Here is a 26,074-nt window from a genome sequence, read left to right on the forward strand (position 1 = left end):
GACTGACTTAATCATTTGTGTTCTTCTATTGGATTTACAGAATTATGGAGGAGCAGAATATTGACAAGCTAAGATGAAATTAAGACAGTGCATCTCTGCCAAAATTCACAAGCCCTCTATGGATATGTATTCCCAGATTTTATATACTCTTGAATAAAAAGGTTTATTTTTATTTTTAACAGAGGCATAAAATAAGAAATGTCCATGCAGCCATTTTTCTAACAGATGCTGTACACCATTCATTTTATATAGAATAGAGAGATTCAAATACAATACATTTTCTATTGGTATTTGTTCTATGCATTTTTAGCAATTTCAACCAGCAAATAAAGTATTCTCAGTAAAAACAAACAAACAAAACCAGTGAAAAATTATTATAAAACACGTGACATAATTTATCAAAAAGAAGTCATGTCACACAAAATGCTTAGAATAACAGAAGATGTAAAACAATGACTTAAAACATGAGAGGGGAATGAGATACTGGGTGAACAAAATGAACCAACTGGACCTTAAATGGGGGAAAAAGGCATTTGAACAAAATTTAGGTTAAATTGCAGGTAAAACATTGCTAAACAGAGAAAAGGCATAAGGAAAGGGGGAAATAGACTGGTTAAGATATAAACATGTTAGAATGAAAGATTTGAGAATTAAGAGCTCTAGAAGGATTGGGTAGAATCTAGAAGAAAAGGAACAACAGAATTTTCCATAATTGATGAAAGGTAATTTAGTGATAAGACCTGTCTTTAAAATGTTAACACTAAGTAAAATGCTAAATAGCTGAAGAGAATTCTGAGTGAAATAGGCATTACCTGAGAGTCCATATAATAAAACATTGATTGATTGATTGTCTGGTCCAGGCTGTGAGAATACTAAAGATATATGCATAAATTTTGTTCTGCTCTTTGGTTGGTCAAAAGCAGGGAATGGCAAACTTTATGTAAAGGTCCAGGTAGTATACAGGGTCTGTGGTTCATACTGTCTCTGTGGTAATTACTCAATTCTGTAATTACAGAATTATGTAAGTGAGTGTGTCTCTTTCAGAGCAACTGAAAACAGACAGTGGGCTACATTGTCCGATGGCCTGTAGTTTGATGATCTCTGGTCAGGAGCATTGGAATAAAACACTTTTTAAGAGGTTTTATTTGTTTGTTTGGTTTTTTGGTGTCTTGAAATTATATTTAAAAGAAAATTTCTGTAATATTAAAGCAGTTGTAAATTATGTATAGTTTTGTATAGTTTCTCCTATTTTATCTATTTCTTTACACTTACCAGTATCTTGTCTATTTTTATGATTTTTGGTATTTTTAGTTTCCTTGACTTTGATAATACTCTATGTCAGGAAAGGTACAATGCAAGAACTAATAGTCATTCTGGGTATTTTAAATGCAGGGATGGGGTGTCAATATAGGGAAATAATGTGCCTACAGAATTTTGAAGCTACCATGACTTCAATACCCCAAACTGATAAGACATTACAGGAAAGTGCTTTTATATCATTTTATAGCCTTACCAGCAAATGGACAGGCTGATGTATAACTTTTAAAAATATATGTAATGGAAAGGTAGGAACACCTTCCACCTTCTTCATCTTTTAATTGTAGTAATGTAATTTCTCACATAACTGGATGTATATATACCATCTTACTATTTTCAGATTGATACCACCTGTTTTTGTTCACTTTCTTTTGACTTTTGAAAAATCAAATACATATTTTTAATTATTATTTTTTATTGTTGATAGTATTACATATTTCCCCCATTTTACCCCCCTTTGCCCAACTCAACCCACCCCAGACCTTCATCACACTATTGTCAGCAACCATGAGCTATGCATATACACATATATGTTCTTTGTTTTTTCTCTTCCTGCCCTCCCCACTACCCTCCCCTCTGAGATCTGTCAGTCTGTTCTATGCATCCGTGCCTCTGGAACTATTTTGTTCATCAATTTATTTTGATCATTAGACATATATAAGTGAGATCATGTGATATTTGTCTCTTTCTGAATGGCTTATTTTGCTTAGTGTAATAATCTCTACTTCCCTCTATGCTGTCACAAAAGGTAAGAGTTCCTTCTTTTCTATAGCCACATAGTATTCCATTGTGGAAATGTACCACAGCTTTTATATCTACTCATCTATGGATGGACACTTGGACTGTTTCCAGATCTTAAATATTGTAAATAACGCTGCTGTGAACATAGGGGCACAAATATTAGTTCTCATTGGTGTTTTGGGATTCTTAGGATATAGTCCCAGAAGTGGGATCACTAGGTCAAACAGCAGTTCCATTTTTAATTTTTTAGTGAAACTCCATACTGGTACAGTGGCTGTACCAGTCTGCATTCCCACCAATAGTACGCTGGGATTCCATTGTCTTCACAACTTTGCCAGAACTTGTATGCTGATTTTATTGATGGTAGCCATTCTGGCAAGTGTGAGGTGATACCTCATTGTAGTTTTAATTTGCATCTCTCTGATGATTAGTGACATTGAGCATTTTTTTCATTTGTCTATTGGCCATCTTTATGTCCCTTTTAGAGAAGTGTCTGTTCAGGTCCTTTGCCCATTTTTTTAATTGGATTGTTTGTTCTCCTGCTGTTGAGTTGTATGAGTTCTTTATATATTTTAAAAATTAACTCCTTATCAGTTGTACCATTGGTGAATATGTTCTCCCATATGTGGATTCCCTTTTCATGTTTTTGATGGTTTCTGTTGTTGTGCAGAAGCATTTTAGTTTGATATAATCCCATTTGTTTATATTGTCCTTTGGTTCGCTAGGAGATGCATCAGTGAAAATATTGCTACATGAGATGTCTGAGATTTAATGCCTATGGTTTCTTCTAGGACTTTTATGGTTTTGTGACTTATACCTAAGTCTTTTTTTTATATATTTTTATTTATTTATTTTTAATTAATTAAATCTTTATTGTTCAGATTATTACATTGGTTCCTCTTTTTTCCCACCATAACTCCCCTCCACCCAGTTCCCACCCCACCCTCCGCCCTCACTCCCCACCCACTGTCCTCATCCATAGGTGCATGATTATTGTCCAATCTCTTCCTGCACCCCCCACACCCCTTTCCCCCCCAAGAATAGTCAGTCCATTCCCTTTCTATGTCCCTGATTCTATTACAATCACCAGTTCACACTGTTCATCAGATTATTTATTCACTTGATTTTTAGATTCACTTGTTGATAGATGTGTATTTGTTGTTCATAATTTGTATCTTTACCTTTTTCTTCTTCTTCCTCTTCTTAAAGGATACCTTTCAGCATTTCATATAATACTGGTTTGGTGGTGATGAACTCCTTTAGCTTTTCCTTATCTGTGAAGCTCTTTATCTGACCTTCACTTCTGAATGATAGCTTTGCTGGATAAAGTAATCTTGGTTGTAGGTTCTTGGTATTCATCACTTTGAATATTTCTTGCCACTCCCTTCTGGCCTGCAAAGTTTCTATTGAGAAATCAGCTGACAGTCGTATGGGTACTCCCTTGTAGGTAACTGAGTTTCTTTCTCTTGCTGCTTTTAGGATACTCTCTTTGTCTTTTGCTCTTGGCATTTTAATTATGATGTGTCTTGGTGTGGTCCTCTTTGGATTCCTTTTGTTTGGGGTTCTCTGCGCTTCCTGGACTTGGAAGTCTATTTCTTTCACCAGGTGGGGGAAGTTTTCTGTCATTATTTCTTCAAATAGGTTTTCAATATCTTGCTCTCTCCCTTCTTCTGGCACCCCTATAATTCGGATGTTGGTACGCTTGAAGCTGTCCCAGAGGCTCCTTACACTATCTTCATATTTTCGGTTTCTTTTTTCATTTTGCTTTTCTGGTTGGGTGTTTTTTGCTTCTTCGTATTTCAGATCTTTGCCTTGATTCTTGTGATCCTCTGGTCTGCTGTTGGGAGTCTGTATAATATTCTTTATTTCAGTCAGTGTATGCTTAATTTCTAGTTGGTCCTTTATCACACCATCGAGGGTCTCACTAGATTTCTTGAGGATCTCACTACATTTATCGGCGGTCTCACCAGTCTTTTCGAGGGTCTTACTTAATTTATCGGCAGCTTCTAGACAGTTCTTGAGAGACCTTAAAAGTGTGGTTTTGAACTCTATATCCAGCAGTTTGCTTTCCTCCATTTCTGTCATTTGTGTCCTGTTTCTTTGTCTCGGCATTTTTTATGCTTCGCTGTGTCGATAGAGTGGCTTTCTGTCCTTCTACCTAAGTCTTTTATCCATTTTGAGTTTATTCTTGTGCATGATATAAGTTGGTCTGGTTTCATTTTTTTTTTTTTTTTGCATGGGCCTGTCCAATTTTCCCATCACCATTTATTGAAGAGACTGTCTGTACTCCATTGTATGCTCTTGCTTCCTTTGTCTAGTATTAATGACCATAATCACGAGGATCAATTTCTGGAGTCTCAGTTCTGTTCCATCGATCTACATTCCTGTTCTTGTGCCATTACCAGGCTGTTTTGATTACAATGGCCTTGTTTATCTGGTATTGTAATCCCTCGAACTTTGTTCTTCTTTCTCAAGATTGCTGTGGCAATTGTGGTCTTTTTTGGTTTCATATGAGTATTTGGAATATTTGTCCTAGATCTGTGAAATATGCTGTTGATATTTTAAAAAATATATTTTTATTGATTTCAGAGAGGAAGGGAGAGGGAGAGGGAGATAGAAACATCAATGATGAGAGAGAATCATTGATTGGATGCCTCCTGCACTCCCCCCACTGGGGATTGAGCCCACAACCCGGACATGTGCCGTGACTGGGAATTGAATTGTGACCTCCTGGTTTATAGGTTGATGCTCAATCACTGAGCCATACCTGGCCAGGCTGCTGTTGCTATTTTAATAGGGATTGTGTTGAATATATAGATTGCTTTGGGTAATAGGGACATTTTAATGATGTTAATTCTTCCAATCCATGAACACGGTAAATGCTCCCACTTCTTTGTATCTTCCTCTGTTTCTTTTTTCAGTGTCCTATAGTTTTCTGAGTACAGGTCTTTTACTTCTTTAGTTACGTTTATTCATAGGTATCTTATATTATTTTTGTTGCAATGATAAATGGGATTTTTTTTAAAGTTTCCCTTATAGTTCATTATTGGTGTACAATAATGACATCAATTTCTGGATGTTAATTTTTTATCCTGCTGCTTTGCCAAATTCATTTATTAAATCTAGTAGTTTGTGGTGGAGTCTTTAGGGTTTTCTATGTACAATATCATGTCTGCGAATAATGGCAGTTTTACTTCTTCCTTTTTAATTTGGATGTCTTTTCTGTTTTCTTTTTGTCTGATCACTGTGGCTAGGACTTCCAGTACTATTTTGAGTAAGAGTAGTGAAAGCGGACATCCCTGTCTTGTTTATATCAAGGGAAACACTTTTAGTTTTTGCCCATTGAGTCTGAATTTGGCTGTAGGTTTGTCATATATGGTCTTTATCATATTTAGGTATGATCCCTCTATTTTCACTTTGGAGTTTTTATGATAAATGGGTGCTGGATTTTGTCACTGCTTTTTCTGTGTCTATTGATAAGATCATGTGATTTTTATCCTTCATTTTGTCTATGTGATATATCATATTTACTGATTGGTGAATATTGTACCAGCTTAGAATCCCCAAAATAAATCCCACTTGGTCATGGTGTATGTGGATTTATTTGCTAGTATTTTTTAAGTTTTTACCATCTGTGTTCATCAGGGATATTGGCCTGTAGTTTTCTTCCTTTGTAGTGTCTTTATCTGGTTTTGGAATTAGGAGAATGCTAATTTCGTGAACAGAGCTTGGAAGTCTTCCCTCCTCTGGAATCTTTTGAAATGTTTGAGGAGGATAGGTGTTAGTTCTTCTTTGAATGTTTGGAAAAATTCGCCTGTAAAGCAATCTGGTCTAGGACTTTTTTTTTCTTTGATTTTTTTTTTTATCACTGCTTCTTTATTGTTATTTGTTTTATTTTATTTTTTATTTAGTTTTGGAATATTGTATATTTCTAGGAATTTGTCCATCTTGTGCAGGCTTTTCAATTTGTTCGTAGTATTTTCTTCCAATACTTGGTATTTCTGTGATGTCAGTCGTTACTTCATCTCTTTCATTTCTACTTTTTTTTTTTTTTTTTAAATATATTTTATTGATTTTTTTACAGAGAGGAAGGGAGAGAGATAGAGAGTTAGAAACATCGATGAGAGAGAAACATCGATCAGCCGCCTCCTGCACATCTCCCACTGGGGATGTGCCCGCAACCCAGGTACATGCCCTTGACCGGAATCGAACTCGGGACCCTTCAGTCCGCAGGCCGACGCTCTATCCACTGAGCCAAACCGGTTTCGGCTCATTTCTACTTTTATTTATTTTTGTCCTCTCTGTTTCTTTATGAGTCTGGCTAGTGGTTCATCAATCTTATCTTTTCAAAGAATCAGCTCATGGTTTCATTGACCTCTTTTTAAATTTTAAACAATAATCTTTTTTCTTAATTAATAAATCTTTATTGTTCAGATTATTACAGATCTTCCTCCCCCCCCATTGCTCCCCGCAACCCGGTTCGCACCCCACCCCATGCCCTTACCCCACCCCCCACTGTCCTCATCCATAGGTGTAAGATTTTTGTCCAATCTCTTCCCACAATCCCCACGCCCCCTCACCCCCGAGAATTGTCAGTCCACTCCCTTTCTATGCCCCTGATTCTATTATATTCACCAGTTTATTCTGTTCATCAAATTATTTATTCACTTGATTTTTGATTCACTTGTTGATAGATGTGTATTTGTTGTCACTTTGTTGTTCATATTTTTTTTAATTGTTTTATTGCTTAAAGTATTACAATGAGTATTACATATGTCTCCCTTTTTTCCCGCCCTTAACAATCCCCCGGCCTCTCCTACCCCCCAGTGTCTTATGTCCATTGGTTATGCTTATATGCATGCATACAAGACCTTCGGTTGATCTCCTACCCGCCCCCCTCCCGCCCCTCAACCCTCCCCGGCTTTCCAGCTGTAGTTTGACAGTCTGTTCCAGGCAGCTTTGCTTCTGTATCTATTTTTGTTCATAAGTTTATAATGGTCTTTATTATCTATGAGTGAGTGAGATCATGTGGTGTTTTTCCTTTATGACTGGCGTATTTCACTTAGCATAATGCTCTCCAGTTCCATCCATGCCGTTGCAAAAGGTAAGAGTTCCTTCTTTTTTACAGAAGCATAGTATTCCATCGTGTAGATGTACCACAGTTTTCTAATCCATTCATCTACTGATGGGCACTTAGGCTGTTTCCAGATCTTAGCTATGGTGAATTGTGCTGCTATGAACATAGGGGTGCATATATCCTTTCTGATTGGTGTTTCTGTTTTCTTGGGATATATTCATAGAAGTGGGATCACAGGGTCAAATGGGAGTTCGATTTTTAGTTTTTTGAGGAAACTCCATACTGTTCTCCACAGTGGCTGCACCAGTCTGCATTCCCACCAGCAGTGCACGAGTGTTCCTTTTTCTCCACATCCTCTCCAGCACTTGTCGTTTGTGGATTTGTTGATGATAGCCATTCTGACAAGTGTGAGATGGTACCTCATTATTGTTTTGATTTGCATCTCTCGGATGATTAGTGACTTTGAGCATGTTTTCATATGTCTCTTGGCTTTCTGAATCTCCTCTTTTTGAAAGGTGTCTATTTAGGTCCTTTGCCCATTTTTTGATTGGATTGTTTATCTTCCTTTTGTTAAGTTGTATGAGTTCCCTATAAATTTTGGAGATTAGGCCCTTATCAGATATAACATTGGCAAATATGTTTTCCCATGCAGTGGGCTTTCTTGTTGTTTTGTTGATGGTTTCTTTTGCTGTGCAGAAGCTTTTTATTTTGATGTAGTCCCATTTGTTTATTTTCTCTTTAGTTTCCAATGCCCTAGGAGCTGTATCGGCGAAGAAATTGATTCAGCATATGTCTGAGATTTTGTTGCCTTTGGATTCTTCTAGTATTTTTATGGTTTCCTGTCGTATATTTAAGTCCCTTATCCATTTTGAGTTTATTTTTGTGTATGGCAGGGGTGGGCAAACTTTTTGACTCGAGGGCCACAATGGGTTCTTAAACGGGACCGGAGGGCCGGAACAAAAGCATGGATGGAGTGTTTGTGTGAACTAATATAAATTCAAAGTAAACATCATTACATAAAAGGGTACGGTCTTTTTTTTTTTTTAGTTTTATTCATTTCAAACGGGCCAGATCCGGCCTGCGGGTCGTAGTTTGCCCACGGCTGGTGTATGGTGTAAGTTGGTGGTCTAGTTTCATTTCCTTGCATGTATCCATCCAATTTTCCCCAACACCATTTATTGAAGAGACTATCTTGACTCCATTGTATGTTCTTGCTTCCTTTGTCAAATATTAATTGAGCATATTGGTTTGGGTTGATTTCTGGGTTCTCTATTCTATTCCATTGATCTATATGTCTGTTCTTGTGCCAGTACCAGGCAGTTTTGAGAACAGTATCTTTGTAGTACAGCTTGAGATCCCACCTACTTTGTTCTTCTTTCTCAGGATTGCTGCAGCTATTCGGGGTCTTTTTTAATTCCAGATGAATTTTTGGAGAGTTCGTTCTAGACCTGTGAAATATGCCGTTTGTATTTTAATGGGAGTGCTTTGAATTTATAGATTGCTTTGGGTAGTATGGACATTTTAATGATGTTGATTCTACCAATCCATGAACTTGGTATGTTCTTCCATCTGTTTATGTCTTCCTTTATCTCTTTTTTCAATGTCCTGTAGTTTTCTGAGTAGAGGTCTTTTATCTCCTTAGTTAAGTTTATTCCTAGGTATCTTAATTTTTTTGGTGTGATGGTAAATGGGATTGCTTTTTAAGTCTCTCTTTCTGTAAGTTCACTGTTGGTGTATAGAAATGTCATAGATTTATTGGCGTTAATTTTGTATCCTGCTACATTGCCAAATTCATTTATTAAGTCTAATAGTTTTTTGATGGTGTCTTTAGGATTTTTTAAGTACAATATCATGTCATCTGCGAATAAGGACAGTTTTACTTCTTCTTTTCCATTTTGGATGCCTTTTATTTCTTCTTCTTGTCTAATGACAATGGCTAATACTTCCATTACTATGTTGAACAGGAGTGGTGAGAGTGGGCATCCCTGTCTTGTTCCTGTTCTTAGGTGTAATGGTTTTAGTTTTTGTCCATTGTGTATGCTGTTGGCTGTGGGTTTGTCATATATGGCTTTTATTATGTTGGGTTTGTCATATATGGGTTTGTCATATATGGCTTTTATTATGTTGAGGTATGATCCTTCTATTCCCACCTTGCTGAGAGCTTTTATCAAAAATGGGTGTTGGATTTTCTCAAATGCTTTTTCTGCATCAATTGATATGACTATGTGGTTTTTTTCTCTCAATTTGTTTATGTGATGTATCACGTTTATTGATTTGCGGATATTGTACCATCCTTGCATCCCTGGGATAAATCCTACTTGGTCATGGTGTATGATCTTTCTGATGTACTGCTAGATCCGATTTGCTAAGATTTTGTTGAGGATTTTGGCATCTATGTTCATGAGGGATATTGGCCTGTAATTCTCTTTCATTGTGTTGTCTTTACCTGGTTTTGGTATTAGGGTGATGCTGGCTTCATAGAATGAACTTGAAAGTGTTCCTTCCTCTTGGATTTTTTGTTGTAGTCTGAGGAGGATAGGTTTTAGTTCTTCCTTGATTGTTTGGTAAAACTCCCCTGTGAAGCCATCTGGTTCTGGGCTTTTATTTGCTGGAAGCTTTTTGATGACTGCTTCAATTTCTTCCATAGTTATTGGCCTATTGAGGTTTTTAGAGTCTTCCTGATTGAGTTTTGGAATGCTGTATTTTTCTAGGAATATGTCCATTTCCTATAGGTTGTCTAGTTTGTTGGAGTAGAGTTGTCCATAGTATTGTTTAACAATCATTTGTATTTCTGTGGGGTCTGATTTTGTTTATTTGGGTCCTCTCTCTTTGCTTCTTGGTGAGCCTGGCTAGAGGTTCATAAATCTTTTTTATCCTTTCAAAGAACCAGCTCTTGGTTTCATTGATTTTTCTGTATTGTTTTTTTGGTCTCTATGTCATTTATTTCTGCTCTAATCTTTATTATCTCCTTCCTTCTGCTCACTCTGGGCTTTTCTTGTTGCTCTCTTTCTAATTCTTTGAGTTGTAGAGTTAGATGTTTTACTATCATCTTTTCTTGTTTTTTGAGATAGGCCTGTAGAGCTATAAACTTCCCTCTCAGGATTGCTTTCATTGTGTCCCATAGGTTTTGGATTGCTGTGTTTTCATTGTCATTAGTTTCCAGGATGTTTTTAATTTCTTCTTTGCTGTTTCTTTGCTGATTTTTTGACTAGAGGATTTATCCAGTGATGTCAGTGGTGTATTAAAGTCCCCTACTGTGATTGTATTGTTGTCGATCTCTCCTTTGATATCTTCCATGAGTTTTTTTATGTATTTGGGTGCTCCTGCATTGGGTGCATATATGTTTATCAGGGTTATATCTTCTTGTTGTATTGATCCCTTTAGTATTATGAAGTGGCCTTCCTTATCTCTTGCTATGGCCTTCACTTTGAGGTCTATTTTGTCCGATATAAGTATTGCTACCCCAGCTTTTTTTCATTTCCATTTGCCTGAAAGATATTTTTCCATCCCTTCACTTTCAGTCTGTGTGAGTCCCTTCTTCTGAGGTGGGTCTCTTGTAGACAGCAAATGTATGGGTCATGTATTTTTATCCATTCAGCCACTTGATGTCTTTTGCTTGGAGCATTTAGTTCGTTTACGTTTAAAGTTATTATTGAAAGGTACTTGTTTGTAGCCATTTCTTTTTTTGTGTGGCTGTTTTCTTTCTGAGCTTTTTCTTTTTTCTTTTTACACCAGTCCCTTTAGTATTTCTTGCATTTCTGGCTTGGTGGTGATAAACTCCCTTAGCCTTTTTTTTTTTTTTGTCTGTGAAGGTTCTTATTTCCCCTTCAATTTTGAATGATAGCCTTGCTGGATAGAGTATTCTTGGATTCAGTCCTTTGCTTTGCATCACTTTGTAAATTTCTGTCCATTGTTTTCTGGCCTGATATGTTTCTGTTGAGAAATCATTTGATAATCTAATGGGAGATCCCTTGTATGTAACTTTCCGTCTCTCTCTTGCAGCCTGTAAGATTCTCTCTTTGTCCTGAACATTTGCCATGGTAATTATGATGTGTCTTGATGTGGGTCTTTTCGGGTTCACCTTGTTTGGGACTCTCCGTGCTTGTGTGATTTTTTTCTTCTGCACCTCTGGGAAGTTTTCTGATATTATTTATTCAAATAGGTTTTCTAACCCTTGTTCCTCTTTCTGTTGTTCTGGCACTCCTATTATTCGTATGTTTTTTCGTTTCATGTTGTCCCATAGCTCCCTTAGGCTCTCCTCCTGTCTTTTAATTTTTTTCTCCAATTGCTGTTCAGTTTGGGTGTGTTTTGTTTCCCTGTCTTCTAATTCGCTAATTCGGTCCTCCGCTTCTCCTAGTCTACTGTTGAAACTTTCAATGGTGTTTTTTATTGCAGCTATATCACTCTTCATTTCTTCTTGGTTCTTATATAATTTATTGATTTTTTCATCTGTTTCTTCTTGCTTTTTGCATAAGTTGGGTATCAGGGTTCTCTCCTGTGAGTTTTCCGTTGATTATTCAGGAAGCCTTCTTGTATTTATGTTGTAATTCCAGCTTGTTCCTGGGAGCATGACCATGCAACATCCTCCTACTCTACCGCCATTTTTAATCTCCTATTGTTCATATTTTTTATCTTTACCTTTTTCTTTGTCTTCCTCTTCTTAAAGAATACCCTTCAGCATTTCATATAATACTGGTTTGGTGGTGATGAACTCCTTTAGCTTTTTCTTGTCTGTGAAGCTGTTTATCTGACCTTCAATTCTAAAGGATAGCTTTCTTTGGTAGAGTAATCTTGGTTATAGGTTCTTGCTATTCGTCACTTTGAATATTTCTTGACACTCCCTTCTGGACTGCATCGTTTCTGTTGAGAAATCAGCTGGCAGTCATATGGGTACTCCCTTGTAGGTAACTAACTGTTTTTCTCTTGCCGCTTTAAGATTCTCTCTTTGTCTTTTGCCCTTGGCATTTTAATTATGATGTGTGTTGGTGTGGTCCTCTATGGATTCCTCTTGTTTGGGGTTCTCTGCGCTTCCTGGACTTGTAAGTCTATTTTTTTCACCAGGTAGGGAAAGTTTTCTGTCATTATTTCTTCAAATAGGTTTTCAATATATTGTTGGTACACTTGAAGTTGTTCCAGAGGCTCCTTACACTATCTTCATATTTTTGGATTCTTCTCTCCTTTTGCTTTTCTGCTTGGGTGTCTTTTGCTTCTTTGTATTTCAAATCTTTGCCTTGATTCTTGGGATCCTCTAGTCTGCTGTTGGATCTCTATATATTATTCTTTATTTCAGTCCGTGTATGCTTAATTTCTGATTGGTCCTTTTTCATATCCTTGAGGGTTTCACTAAATTTCTTGTAGGTTTCTACAAGATTCTTGAGTAACCTTATAACCGTGGTTTTGAACTCTATATCCAGTAGCTTGCTTTCATCCATTTCTTTCATTTGTGACATGTTTATTTGTCTCCGCATTTTGGCTGCTTCCCTGTGTTGATAGAGTGGCCTTGTGTGGTAGGTGTCCTATAGGGCCCAGTGGCTCAGCCTCCCCAATCACCTGAGGTGGCCACTCTTAGTGCACTCCTTTGTGGGCTGTGTGCACAGGCCTGTCGTAGTTAAGCCTTGATTGCTGTTTGTATCACTGGGAGGAATTGACCTCCATGCCAATTGGTTGTGAGGACCAGCTGTGTCTACAATGGAAGAACTGCTGTACTGGAGACACCCTCATGAGGCAGGACTTGCTGCAGTGGAGCTTTGGTGCTCACTGAGTCTGCCACTTGAGTGTGTCACTTATGTATGTGAAGAGTTGTAATCTGGTGTGGTCTCACACTGACCACTGGGTGCATTGGCTCTTGGATCTCCAAGGAGGTGCTAAGTCAGCCATTGCCTGAGGCCACCCAGCAGGAGCTACAGAGAGATCTGCAGATTTCTCCTCTTTGTTTGGGGTTTGTAAGTGCCCTCATGAGGGTCCAGCTGGGAAGCAAGGCTGGTTGCTGTTGCTGACCCTTGGGCCTTCTTTTGGAAGATTTGGAGCTCTCTGACCCAGCTGCAGTTTGTTAGGTTTTATGCTGCAAAAGTATGGGCCATTCATATGCAAAAGCTGCTGTGCACAGTTTGGGTGGGGTTGTAAATTGGGTGGGGCGGGGTCTCAGGGAATCACCAGGGCAGAGCAAACAGCAATGGCTGCCAGTCAGCCCTGCACTGGAGAGGTCCCCGTGTCTCTGCGATCCACGCCCCCTCGCAGGAACAATGATCGCTGTGATCACCTCTGAGAGAAAGAAGTCCTTGCATTCCAACCCGATACCAGACAGTCCAGTTTCTCCCCGTATGAGTCTGGGTCCCCAGAGTCTCACCCGGAACTGGAGTTCAGAGCAATCAGGAGCTCTTATCTCCCTTCCAATTGAAAAGCAACAACAGTGCACCCAGTTGCCAGCCTGTTTCGCACGCGCCTCCGCACCTCTGCACCTCTGCACCTCTGCACCTCCTACCAGTCTCAGTGCGCTTTTTTCTTTCCTTCTAGTTGTGGAACTTCCACCGAGTTAGCTTTCCTGTGGTTTTGGATGATCGATGTTTTGTCTTTTAGTTGTAGTTTTGATGTGGTTGTGAGAGTCATGCCGCCCTCTTGGTTCTCTTTATTGATCTTTTGTATTTTATTTTATTTTTTATGTCATTTATTTCTACTCTTATCTTTATTATTTCCTTCCTTCTACTTTGGTCTTTTCTTGTTCTCTTTCTAGGTCTTTTAGTTGTAGGATTACATTATTTAAGTGAGATTTTTCTAACTTACTGAGATAGGCCTGTAATGCTATGAACTTCCCTCTCAGGACTGCTTTCACTGTGTCCAATAGACTTTGGTTTATTGTGTGTTCATTTCCCTTTGTTTCCAAGTAGTTTTTTTTTTCTTTCTTGATCGCATTGTGAAGCCCTTCATTGTTTAATAACATACTCTTTAATCTCCATGTGTTTGACTGTTTTTGAGTGTTTTTATTGTAGTTGATTTCTAGTTTCATGCCCTTGTGATCTGAGAAGATGCTTGATTGGTATGAGTTCAGTCTTCTTGAACTTAAGATTTATTTTTTTGTCTAATATGTGGTCTGTCTTGGAGAAAGTTCCATGTGCACTTGAGCAAAATGTATATTCTCTTGCTTTGGGATGAAATGTTCAGTAAATACCAGTTAAACCCATCTTATCTAGTGTGTTGTTTAAGGTTGCTGTTTCCTTGTTGAATTTTATCTAGAAGATGTATCCAATGATGTCAGTGGGCTGTCAAAGTTCCCTACCATGACTGTATTGCTGTCAATCTTTCATTGTCCTCCAAGAGATTTCTACATATTTAGGTGCTCCTATTTTGGGTGTATATATGTATTACTAGGGTTATATCTTCATGTTGGAACAATCCCTTTAGTATTATGCAATGATCTTCTTTGTCTTTTATTATGGCCTTTTTTTTGAAATCTATTTTGTTAGATATAAGTATTGTTATTCCTGGATTGCTGTTTCTTTTTCATTTCCAATTGCATGGAAAAAAATTTCCATTCCTTCACCGTCATCCTGTGTGAGTGTTTTGTTCTGAGGTGGCTCTCCTGTTGACAGCATATATATGGGTCATGTTTTCTTATCCATTTAACTACTCTGTGTATTTTGATTGAAGCATTTAATTCATTTACATTTAAGATTATTGTTGATAGGTACCTTTCTATTGCCATTTTTATTTTTTATGTCTACGTTCCTCTCTATTTCTTCTTCTTCAAAGAGCAGTCCCTTTAACATTTCTTGCAATGATGGTTTGGTGGTAATGAACTCCTTTAGTCTTTTTTTTTCAAAGTTTTAAAAAATATATATATTTTTGTTGATTTCAGAGAGGAAGGGAGAGGGAGAGAGAGATAGAAACATCAATGATGAGAGAGAATTATTGATCGGCTGCCTCCTGCACACCCCCTATTGGGGGTCAAGTCCACAACCCGAGTATGTGTCTGTGACCAGAATCGAACCCCTTCAAGTCCACAGCCTGACACTCTATCCACTGAGCCAAACCAGCTAGGGTAGTCTTTTTATTGTCTGGGAAGCTCTTCATTTCACCTGCAATTTAATTTAATTTAATTTTACTATTTATTTATATAACTTATTATACTTTATTGCAATAACAAAGTAATTATTTTTAACAATAAAAGCAGAATACTGATAGGCAAGTGGATGGTCTGTCTCAAGCCAAGCCACTTTCCCTAGTGGTTCAGACCTGGGTTAATGACAATAGTCCTCTAGAATGTAACATTTATCCACTTGTTATCATTATTTACCAGTTCTGGGTTGTCTCTGTGCACTTGATAGTTGAGATCAAAGCTAGAGACAAGAATATAAGATTAATCAAAATGGATTTAGGAACGAGCACTCTGGCTGGAATGCATCTTGGGGGGCCAAAGACAAATGACATTTTTCTGATCAGGTCTCCTGGAAAGAGTGAGAACTTGGGTTCTTAGAGTAGTCCTGGCTTCCTCTGCATGCTAGAATCAGGTTCGTATCCACAAGTCTAAGTAGTCCTTCCTTCAGACACATAGCCCTCCTGTGCCCACCTGCCCCTGTGCTTCCCCTCTGGCTCCTGGCTCATGTGTCTTGGAGTGTAGGGAACCCCAGTAGAGAGCCAAATAAGCAATCACTCCTGCCCAGACTGAAGGTCTCTAGAGACCCAAAGTTTAGATACAGATTTGAAGAAGTTGTGGGGCTGTGAGAATAGGAAATGAACATGCATACATAGCACCTGGTAAGTTAGTTTCTTTTCTGGATATTCCTCCTTTTCTTTCATTTGGGGGTTGTTTCTTTGTCTCCCATTTTTGCTATCCCTTTGTATTCATTTCTACCCATTACATTAAACTGCTATGCCTCCCAGATTTTGTGGGGTGGTCTAATGTAGTAGGTATTTTGTGGGACCCAATGACGCAGTCTCTTAGATCTCCTGAGCTGGGTGCTCTAGGAAAGCCCATTGTGTGAGTTATTTGGGTTCTCCTATTGAAGTTGGGTTTTGAATGTTATTGTCCTATCCCTGGATGGAGTCTCCTCTCAGGCTGGCTCAACCCTAACCACATCTTTTGAGCTGTTGTGGAGATGCTGACCGAACAAAACAAAATAAAACAGAAGAAACAAAACCAAAACATACACAAAACCCCTACAGCACCAACAAAAGCAACCACCAGAGAATAGAGAATTAGGAAAGAGAAAAATAGAGCAAGAATGACAGTAAAAAAGAGAGAAAAAAATACTAGGAGAAAACAAAGCAAAACAAACAAAAAAAGCAGAAACAAAAAAACAAGAAAAGTGGGGGCAGAATATGTATCTGTAGAGCTTAAGTAAAGAAAATAAGAATAAAGAATTAGAGGAATAAGGGAAGCAAATCGGTTTAAAATAAAGGAGGGAGGAAAGAAATGAAAATACAAGGAAAAACTTTGAAAAGGAAAGTAGAAAAGAAAGCAATTAGACCTAAAACAAGAAAAAGAGAAAGGATGAGAAAGCAGTAGAAAAAGAAAAGCAAAAGAAAAGAGATAAAAAGATTGAGTAGTGAAAAAAAGAAAAAAGGAAAAAATTGAGTACGAAAAGGGAAGAGGAAAATTAGATATATGAATGAAAGAACAGAGACTAGAATAACAACAAATCAATAAAGTAGATAGATATAAAGGTAAATTTAAAAAGGGGAAAAAAGCATGGAAAGAGAAAAAACAATAAGAAAGAAAAAAGGAAAAAAAGAAGCAAAAAAAAAGGGAAAAAAATAAAAAAAAAAGTGAAGTGGCATTTGTTTCAGCCAAGTTTAGTGCCCCATGTGAACTCGCTTCTGATCCCACTCTTCTGTTCTGTCTGCCAGTTCTGGGCTTTCTGTTAGGAACTTAGGTGCTAACCATTGTTAGGCACTGTCTTTTGGCTTTTAGCAACCTGCTTGAAGCTCTAAGACAGTGGTTCTCAACCTTGGCTGCACATTAGAATCACCTGGGAATCTTTTTAAAATCCTGATTTCTGGGCCTCATCCTCCAGAAATTCTGATTCTTTGTAATGGGGGTGGGGGGGCACAACATTAGTAATGAATCTTTTTAAAATCCTGATTTCTGGGCCTCATCCTCCAGAAATTCTGTTTCTTTGTTACTAATGTTGTGGCCTCACCTCATAACAAAGAAACAGAATTTCCGGAGGGGATGAGGCCCAGAAATCAGGATTTTAAAAAGATTCCCAGGTGATTCTAATGTGCAGCCAAATTTGAGAACCACTGCTCTAAGACATCCACTGCTTTTGTCTGTCTCCACAGGACTTGGCTGCAAGCAGGAGGGGCCAATCTGCCCTCTGAAGTAGGTTTTTAGCAGCACGGATTCCATGGCTGGTTCAGCAAAGTGCCCCATATTTCCTGGGCTCCTCTGCCCACCTTTGCCTGTTAGCCAGCTGTCAATTTAATCATTCAAAAGTGTGTTTCTGAAAGGACTTTAGTTGATGGAGTTGCTGTTTAGCTTTCAGGGATTATGGTTGGTGTGTTTCCATGTCCCAAAATTATTCCTCCCCACATGGTCCAAATTGTTACTCTGCCCTTGGCTGGACAGAGATTCTTGTATGGAGACCAACTGGGCTGGCTGGAAACCTGGAGTTTTTATCAGTTCTCGGTTGGGAAAGTATCAGTCTGGTTTCCAGGATAATGGGTCCGATGGCCCCTCCCCAATCTAGTAACTGCCAAGACAGGCAGTTAGTATAGAAAAGCCCCTGGAGGCAGCTTGATTGGGCCTGTAAGTTGGGTGTGGCAGAGTATCAGGTAGTCATCAAGGGGTGGAGAGCAATTTTAGCTAGGTTGATGGTGACTCAGCTATGGCTCCTGCCTGTGGTCTCTTTGGGGAGAAGGATCAGCAAAGGGACAATGGAGAAAGATGCCACTTTAGCCCTGTAGCCCTCACACTGATGCCAGACAATTCATTTCCTCCCCATGTTTCCCTGGTGCTTTTCAAGCTGCTGCCCCAGTGTTGGAGCTCAGAGCGAGTCAGTTCAAGTCCCTGTGCGGGCTTTTTAAAAGGAACTCCTGGGACTCTAGGAGTCCTCCATCTCATTCAGCCACAATCTAAACTAATTTTACAGCCAGAATTTATGGGGACTTTCTTCCGGCACTGGAAGCCTGGGCTCAGGAAGCCTTGTGTGGGGCTGGCACCCTTCACTCTTCAGGGGGGACCTCCACAGCCGAGATTTTTATCCGCCACATGTAAGTGTGGGATCAATGTGTTCTGTTTCTCTGCCCCTCCTACTAGTCTCAATGTGTCTTCCTATGTATATCCTTAGTTACAGGACTTCTGTTCAACTAAATCTCAGACAGTTCTCACTGATGCTTGTTCTGTAACTTAGTTGTAATTTTGATGTTGTTATGGAAGGAGGCAAGTGCAGCATTTACCTATCAGCCATCTTGACTAGAAGCCCTTCTGTGTGTTTTTTATGTGGACACTTGTCATTGGATTTAGGTCCCACCTGGGTAATCCATGATGATCTTATCTCCAGACTCTTAACTTATGTCCATGAAGGCCCTGTTTCCAAATAAGGTATTATTTACAAGTTCCAGGGATTTGATTTGTAGTATCTTTGTGGGGGGAGGGGCATTTTTTGCTCACCACACTGTGTATATAATTTTGATTGGCAGTTACTTTCTCTTAGCACTTTAAAGGTATAATTGTATTGTCTACTGGTTTCTGTGATAATTATTTTTGTTTCTTTGAAGTTAACATGTCCCTCCCCCATCGCTCTCACCTCACCCCTTAATTTCCTCACTACTTTTAAAATATCTTTGTTTTTACTGTGACATGACTAGTTTTTTTGTTTGTTTGATTTTTTATATTTCTCTTGCTTAGTGCTCACAGAGCTTCTTGATTCATGTGGGCTAATTTATTCCAGCAGTAACAGTAGCTCTTCAAATCTTTTTTTTCCCTGCCCTTTTCTCTCTGTCCTGGAACTCCATTTATAAGTATACTAGAGGCCCGGTGCACAAAAATTTGTGCACTCGGGGGGTGGGGGGGCGGCGGAAGGTCCCTCAGCCCAGCCTGTGCCCTCTCGCAGTCTGGGACCCCTCGGGGGATGACCACCTGCTGGCTTAGGCCCGCCCCCCGGGGGATTGGGCCTAAGCTGTCAATCAGACATCCCTCTGGCAGCCCGGCAGCCCTCGGGGGATGTCCACTTGCCAACGGGGAGCAGACCTAAGCTGCAGTCGGACATCCTTAGCGCTGCTGAGGAGGCAGGAGAGGCTCCCACCACCACCGCTGTACTGGCAGCCATCAGCCTGGCTTGTGGCTGAGCAGAGCTCCCCTATGTGGGAGCTCACTGACCACCAGAGGACAGCTCCTGCATTGAGCGTCTGCCCCCTGGTGGTCAGTGTGTGTCATAGCGACCAGTCATTACCAGTCTTTCTGCTGTTAGGGTCAGTTTGTATATTACCCTTTTACTGTATAGGATAGAGGCCTGGTGCACGGGTGGGGGCCGGCTGGTTTGCCCTGAATGGTGTCCCGAATCAGGGTGGGGGTCCCGCTTGGGTGCCTGGCCAGCCTGGGTGAGGGGCTGATGGCTGTTTGTAGCTGGTCACACCCCCTTTAGGGTGGGGGTCCCCACTGGGGTGCCTGGCCAGCCTGGATGAGGGGCTGATGGCTGTTTTCAGGCTGGTCACACCCCCTTCAGGGTGGGGGTCCCCACTGGGGTGCCTGGCCAGCCTGGATGAGGGGCTGATGGCTGTTTTCAGGCTGGCCACACCCTCTTTAGGGTGGGGGTCCCCATTGGGGTGCCTGGCCAGTCTGGATGAGGGACTGAGGGTTTTCAGGCTGGCCAAGCCCGCTGGCGACGGAAGCTCCCAGCCTCTCCTTTTTTTCTTTTTCTTTTTTTTTTTATTCTGGGATTTATTTACCTTCTATAATTGAAACTTTGTTGCCGCTCCAGCTCTGAGGCCACGGCCTGCTGAAAGCAGGTATCTGGGGTTTGTTTAGCTCTATAATTGCAACTTTGTTGCTTTCAGAGCTCAAAGCCGGGCTGCAGCAGGCGGGGAACCTTGGCTTCCTCCATCACTGGAGCAAGCAAGCCTCCTGCTTGCTTTAGCTGCTTGGCTGCCAGCCGCCATCTTTGTTGGCGGTTAATTTGCATATCTCGCTGATTATCCAATGGGAAGTGTAGTGGAGGTATGGTTAATTTCAACCTTTGTCTATTATTAGATAGGATTAGGTCCTTTTACTTTGCCTCCTGTCTTTTACATCCTTTTTATATTTCCATTGTTTTTTCTGTGAGCTTTAATATAATTTTGTTCTGATCTGTTTTCATTTTCCTAATTCTGGTTGTGTATTGAATCAAGGTTTTTCATTTTCTGTTTTCTTTAATATACTACTCATAGTTATTTTAAAAACCTGTTGGCTGGATCACCTGTGGGTCTGTTTCTATTGTCAATGTGTCTTTTCTTTTGTTTTCAGCTACATGGTCCTGTCTCTTGGGGTTCCTGTTGTTTTTACATTGAATGTAATACACAGTGTATTAAAAGTCATAAGTAGTCCAGTTGATGTTTTCTTTTGTTAGGCAGATAGCATGTTGATTGATCATTCCCCCCCCCCCCCAGCTATATTGAGGAATGATATACAAAAATTGTATATGCCTAGTTTCTACAGCATCCTATCTAATAGAGAGGGAGTATGCAAATTGACCGTCACACCGTAACAAAGGTGGCTGCGCCCACAGCAGAGGCAGGGATCCCATAACACCAGATGGCTGCACCCACAGCGGAGGCCGAGTTCCCATAATGAGCCTTAACAAGCAATCAGCAGGGACCTGAGGCTGCATAGCGCTGAGCCGGGGCAAGGGGACCTAAGGCTGAACCCCCTGCCTGGTGGGGCTTGACAGGGAACCTCAGGCTGTGCCCCCCGCCCCGGTGCCAGGCTGGAGGACCTCAGGCTGCACCCACCGCCTGGCAGGGCTTGATGGGGACCCCAGGCCACATCCCCTGCCTGGTGGAGCTTGATGGGGGACCTCAGGCTGCGCCCCCCGCCCGGCGGGGCTTGATAGGGGTGGGGCTGGCCAGGTCTGGATCTAGCCCAATGGGGATGGGGGTGGCCGGGTTTGGGTCTTGTGCGATTTTGAGGTGCATGTGGGTGGGTGGGGACTTGACTCTGGTTCCCGTGGCTCGCCCCAAACTCTGACAGGAGGAAGATTTTCATATACATTTTACTAATTTTCTTTCATCTCTGACACTTCTATAATAGAGAAAGGGCAAATAGCAATATTAAAATATTTCCTCTAATTCCCTTTTAATGTGCACGAATTTCGTGCACTGGGTCACTAATGTTTTATAAAGATGTTTGTGATGATTTAATATATGTATACATGTGAAATGATTACTGTTGAGTATCTCCAAATACCATCACATTGGGAGTTAGGGTTTCAACATACAATTTTGGAGGGAACACAGACATTCAGTCCATGTTAGGCCAACTGCATCCATACATTCTATTTTCCTCTTTGTTATACAAAAGATGGTACATACTTGATGGCATTACAAATACAGACATTTTAGGGGAGGATAACACTTTTGAAAGGTTCACTGGGGAAGCAGCAGAATGGGTAGGGGAGCCTCAGAATTGTGATACACATTTGCCAAAGTCTCAGCCAACTGAACGGGAGCTCTGGGTCAAGGATTGGCAGTGAGAGGAGGCCCTCATTAGGCCAAAGTGGCCCTGGAAGGTGCTGCTGCTAGAGACTGTTGGCCCACATACTCCACATGGCTGAACCACAGGTTCTTTTCTGGAATAGAAATGCAGGTTGAGTTCACTTTGCTTTGTCAGCTTAGTGCATTCTAGGAACCATTTCCAATCAATTCACAGAGGTTGCTTTGTTCTTTTTATATTTTACATAATACTACTACATAATTCTCCATCTGTTGATGGCCGGGATTTTGACTATAATCTTAATGTCTTTTTTTTTGTCGGAAAATATTTATGAATATCTAAATAAATGGAAATATATGCACCTATCTATGGAAGGGAAGACTCAGTTTTGTAAAGATGTCATCACCCTCCAAATTTATACCTAAATTCAATGTGATTCCAATCGAAATCTCAGCAGAGTTTTTTTAGTACCTTATTAGCCAATTTTCAGATTGATACAGAATCAAAAGACCAAGAACAGCAACCTTAAGTTTGTTCTCTGTATCCATGAATCTGTTTTTGTTTGTTTGTTTTGTTCTTTAGATTTCACATGTAAGTGAAATTATATAAAGATGACATATAGATGGCCAACAGACATATGAAAAGATGCTCAATGTCACTAATCATCAGAGAAATGCAAATTAAAACCACAATGAAATATCACCTCATACCTGGCAGAATGGCTGTCATCAATAAATCAACAAACAAGTGTTGGTGTGGATGTGGAGAAAAAGAAACCCTTGTGCACTGTTGGTGGGATTGCAAATTGGCGCAGCCACTATGGAAAACAGTATGGAGGGTCCTCAAAAAATTAAAAATAGAATTACCATTTGGTCCAGCATTCCACTCCTGGGAATATCTCTGAATAAATCCGAAACACTAATTTGAAACTATATATGTACCTCTGTTTTCATTGCAGCATTATTTACAATAGCCAAGTTTTTTAAGCAACCCAAATGCCCATCAATAGATGATTGGATAAAGAAGAGGTAGTACTATATACAATGGAATATTACTCGGCTATTAAAATAATGAAATCTTACCATTTGCACAACATGAATGGATCTAGAGCAGTGGTTCTCAACCTGTGGGTCGCGCCCCCTTTGGGGGTCGAACGACCCTTTCACAGGGGTCGCCTCAGACCATCGGAAAACACATATATAATTACATATTGTTTTTGTGATTAATCACTATGCTTTAATTATGTTCAATTTGTAACAATGAAAATACATCCTGCATATCAGATATTTACATTACGATTCATAACAGTAGCAAAATTACAGTTATGAAATAGCAACAAAAATAATTTTATGGTTGGAGGTCACCACAACATGAGGAACTGTATTAAAGGGTCGCGGCATTAGGAAGGTTGAGAACCACTGATCTTGAGGGTATTATGCTAAGTGAAATAAGTCAGACAGAGAAAAGACAAATTAATGTCTTATTTGCTGTTTCTTTTGTGTTCAGATGAATTATTAGTGGCTGTGGTTTAGTTTTATAAAGGATTCCTTGTTAGTATTAATAAATGCAAGGTTGCTTCCAAGTAGATCATGAGATTGGCTTTTTGCCAGTTCCATGGGTCACTGTTAGAGCCCCTTCAGCACTCAATGCTTTTATCAGTCTTATATTATGGAATTAGAATTTAGGATAAAATTGGCAGTTCTCTGACTAGTATATACCTATATGTGTTATTTTGTATTCTTAGTTTCTGCCCAGTTTTTTCCTTTGTTGAAAGTTGTATTTTTTAAAATATGTTTTTATTGATTTTTAGAAAGAGAGAGAGACATCAATCCATTGCCTCCCACATGCACCCCAACTAGGGATGGAACCCACAACCTTGACATGTGCTCTAACCTGGAATCAAACCAGTGATCCTTTGGTGTACAGGATGACGCTCTACCAGCTGAGCCACACTGGCCAGGGCAAAAGTTGTAAACATTACTCATAGGTTTAAAATACATGATTAGGATTGTGACCCATCACAATTCTGAGAAAAGGAGAGACAACTAGAGACAAACTGCTCAGCTTACATAGTGCTGTTGGGCTGCCTAAGTTAGTCTGGAGTTCTGATAAAGAAGGTAAGAGTGACTGTGTCTGTGGGCACCCTGGTTGTAAAATCATGTTACTTCTTCAAGTGATAACATCAGGTTATTCTGTGTTTTTTCTTCAGCTGGTTTCCCCATGAGCTATGCAGCAGCAGCTCCTGCCTACTCCCCCAACATGTACCCTGGAGCAAATCCTACCTTCCAAACAGGTATGCAGGTTGTATGTGCTGGGTGGCAAAAAATGCTTTGTCCATGCAGCTGGGGAGAATATAAGGTGGGTGGATTTTGAGGGGAGTGGTTATAGAATTAGGATTTGGGATTGATTTCTGGTTCATAAGATTAGCCTTGTTGATAAGGGCAATCAAAGCTTAATTCTTCTTGCATGTAAAGCTTTAGATAATGCATTTCTTTTTAAAAAATATATTTCTTTTATTGATTTAAGAGAGGAAGGGAGAGGGAGAGAGAGATAGAAACATCAATGATGAGAAAGAATCATTGATTGGCTGCCTCCTGCACGCCCCCCAGTGGGGATCGAGCCCGCAACCCGGGCATGTGCCCTTGGCCAGAATCGAACCTGGGACCCTTCAGTCTGCAGGCCGACGCTCTATCCACTGAGCCAAACTGACTAGGGCTAGGTATAGCATTTCTGATGTCCTTTCACAACACAGATCTTCATTCTAAATATAGATTGTTACAGGTAAATAGTTGTACCAGAACATGTATTTATGAAATAGAGTTGATTACAAGGAACCGAAGATCATCTTGCTATGTTAATAGGTGGAATTTCATGTTACTAACATTTTTAGATATTTAAGATCATTTTAGTCCTTTGTTTATAGTGTTAAAAGAAAGTCTTATTTTCTATGTAAGTATTCTATATAGTTTTCAAAGAAAGTCTTATTTTATTTTTTGTGTGTTTTTTGTTGTTGTTGCTACTCTTGTTTCTAAAAGTCTTATTTCCTGTACATGAGAATTTTTTCACATTTTAAAATAAATGATGAAATTGGAATTAGTTTGGGTCTGAACCTGGTAAAGATAGTTTATTTAGTGGAATTTTTCTCTGCGAGCATGCACTATGCTGTTGGCTCATTCCAGGCTTTATTTACCGAGACTGGACTTTGTGAATCTGATGCAGCAATGGTGGCCCATGCTCTGACTTGAAGGCTCAGCCTCACTGGTCCGCTGGGCGCTTCTTTGTCCTTCGGAACCCCTAGCCTCACACACTTAACTTTACAGAAGAGAGGACAGCAGTAATATCCTTTTCCCAAATTATTTCTATTTTTTAATCATAAAATTCTTCCTGTTATCTATCTTTTCCTTTTTATTTCCACTCTGACCATCTTTGTTCAGCCAAAGCTCACACACAGAGATGGCTTCTTCTTTATCAAATAGTTGTTGTTTTTATTTTGCCTAGCTTTTATTCACTCTTTTTCTCCTACCTGAACTAGAGTACCTGCTACTTTGCATCTGTCTTTTGGGGGTTGTTATGGACTATCCCTTTCCTGGGGTCAACAGTGTTATTCACTGGATTTTTAGGCCAAATGGCACTACCCATCTCCTTACATAAAATAGCTCACCTTTTGGGGAGGTCAGTGGTGGGGGGGGGGGCAGGGGGGGAAAGAGACATACTGACTACTATTTGTAATACCTTAAACCAGTGGTTCTCAACCTTCCTAATGCCGCGACCCTTTAATACAGTTCCTCATGTTGTGGTGACCCCCAACCATAAAATTATTTTCGCTGCTACTTCATAACTGTAATTTTCCTACTGTTAAGAATCATAATCTAAATATCTGATATGCAGGATGTATTTAGGCAACCCCTGTGAAAGGGTCGTTCGACCCCCAAAGGGGTCGCGACCCGCAGGTTGAGAAACGCTGCATAAAATTAAAAAATAAATAAATAAAGATTAAAAAAATGTCTCACCTTGTTTAACTTTTTACAAACAACTCTCTTGAGCTATAAATGACATGTGGTAAATTGCACATACTTAAAAGTATATAGTTTGATAACTTATGATCTAATATGTACCACCCTCACAACTGAAAGTAAACATATCTCTCACCCATAAGTTTTCTGTTGTTGGCCCTTTGTAATCTCACCTAGGCTCTGAGAAATCACCAATCCGTTTTTCTCTCATTATAGACCATTTGTATTTTTCTAAAATTTTATATATGTATATATTTTAATTCTTTATTAGTTAAGGTATTACAAATGTGTCCTCATTCCCCT

General features: G+C 39.6%; 1 protein-coding gene across 7 annotated transcripts in view; it reads left to right on the forward strand.

Annotated features, from left to right (window-relative positions):
* FAM168B (family with sequence similarity 168 member B) overlaps window positions 1-26,074 on the forward strand; it is a 107,846-nt gene that overhangs the window by 40,327 nt on the left and 41,445 nt on the right. For all 7 annotated transcript variants that reach the window (XM_023751288.1, XM_023751289.1, XM_014452992.2 and 4 more), the window contains exon 3: window positions 23,968-24,051. In XM_023751288.1, the coding sequence (XP_023607056.1) occupies window positions 23,968-24,051 (84 nt within the window). The remainder of the gene's footprint in view (window positions 1-23,967; window positions 24,052-26,074) is intronic.

This window comes from Myotis lucifugus, unplaced genomic scaffold (assembly GCF_000147115.1).
Source record: "Myotis lucifugus unplaced genomic scaffold, Myoluc2.0 scaffold_19, whole genome shotgun sequence".
In the NCBI taxonomy this organism is placed as follows: domain Eukaryota; kingdom Metazoa; phylum Chordata; class Mammalia; order Chiroptera; family Vespertilionidae; genus Myotis; species Myotis lucifugus.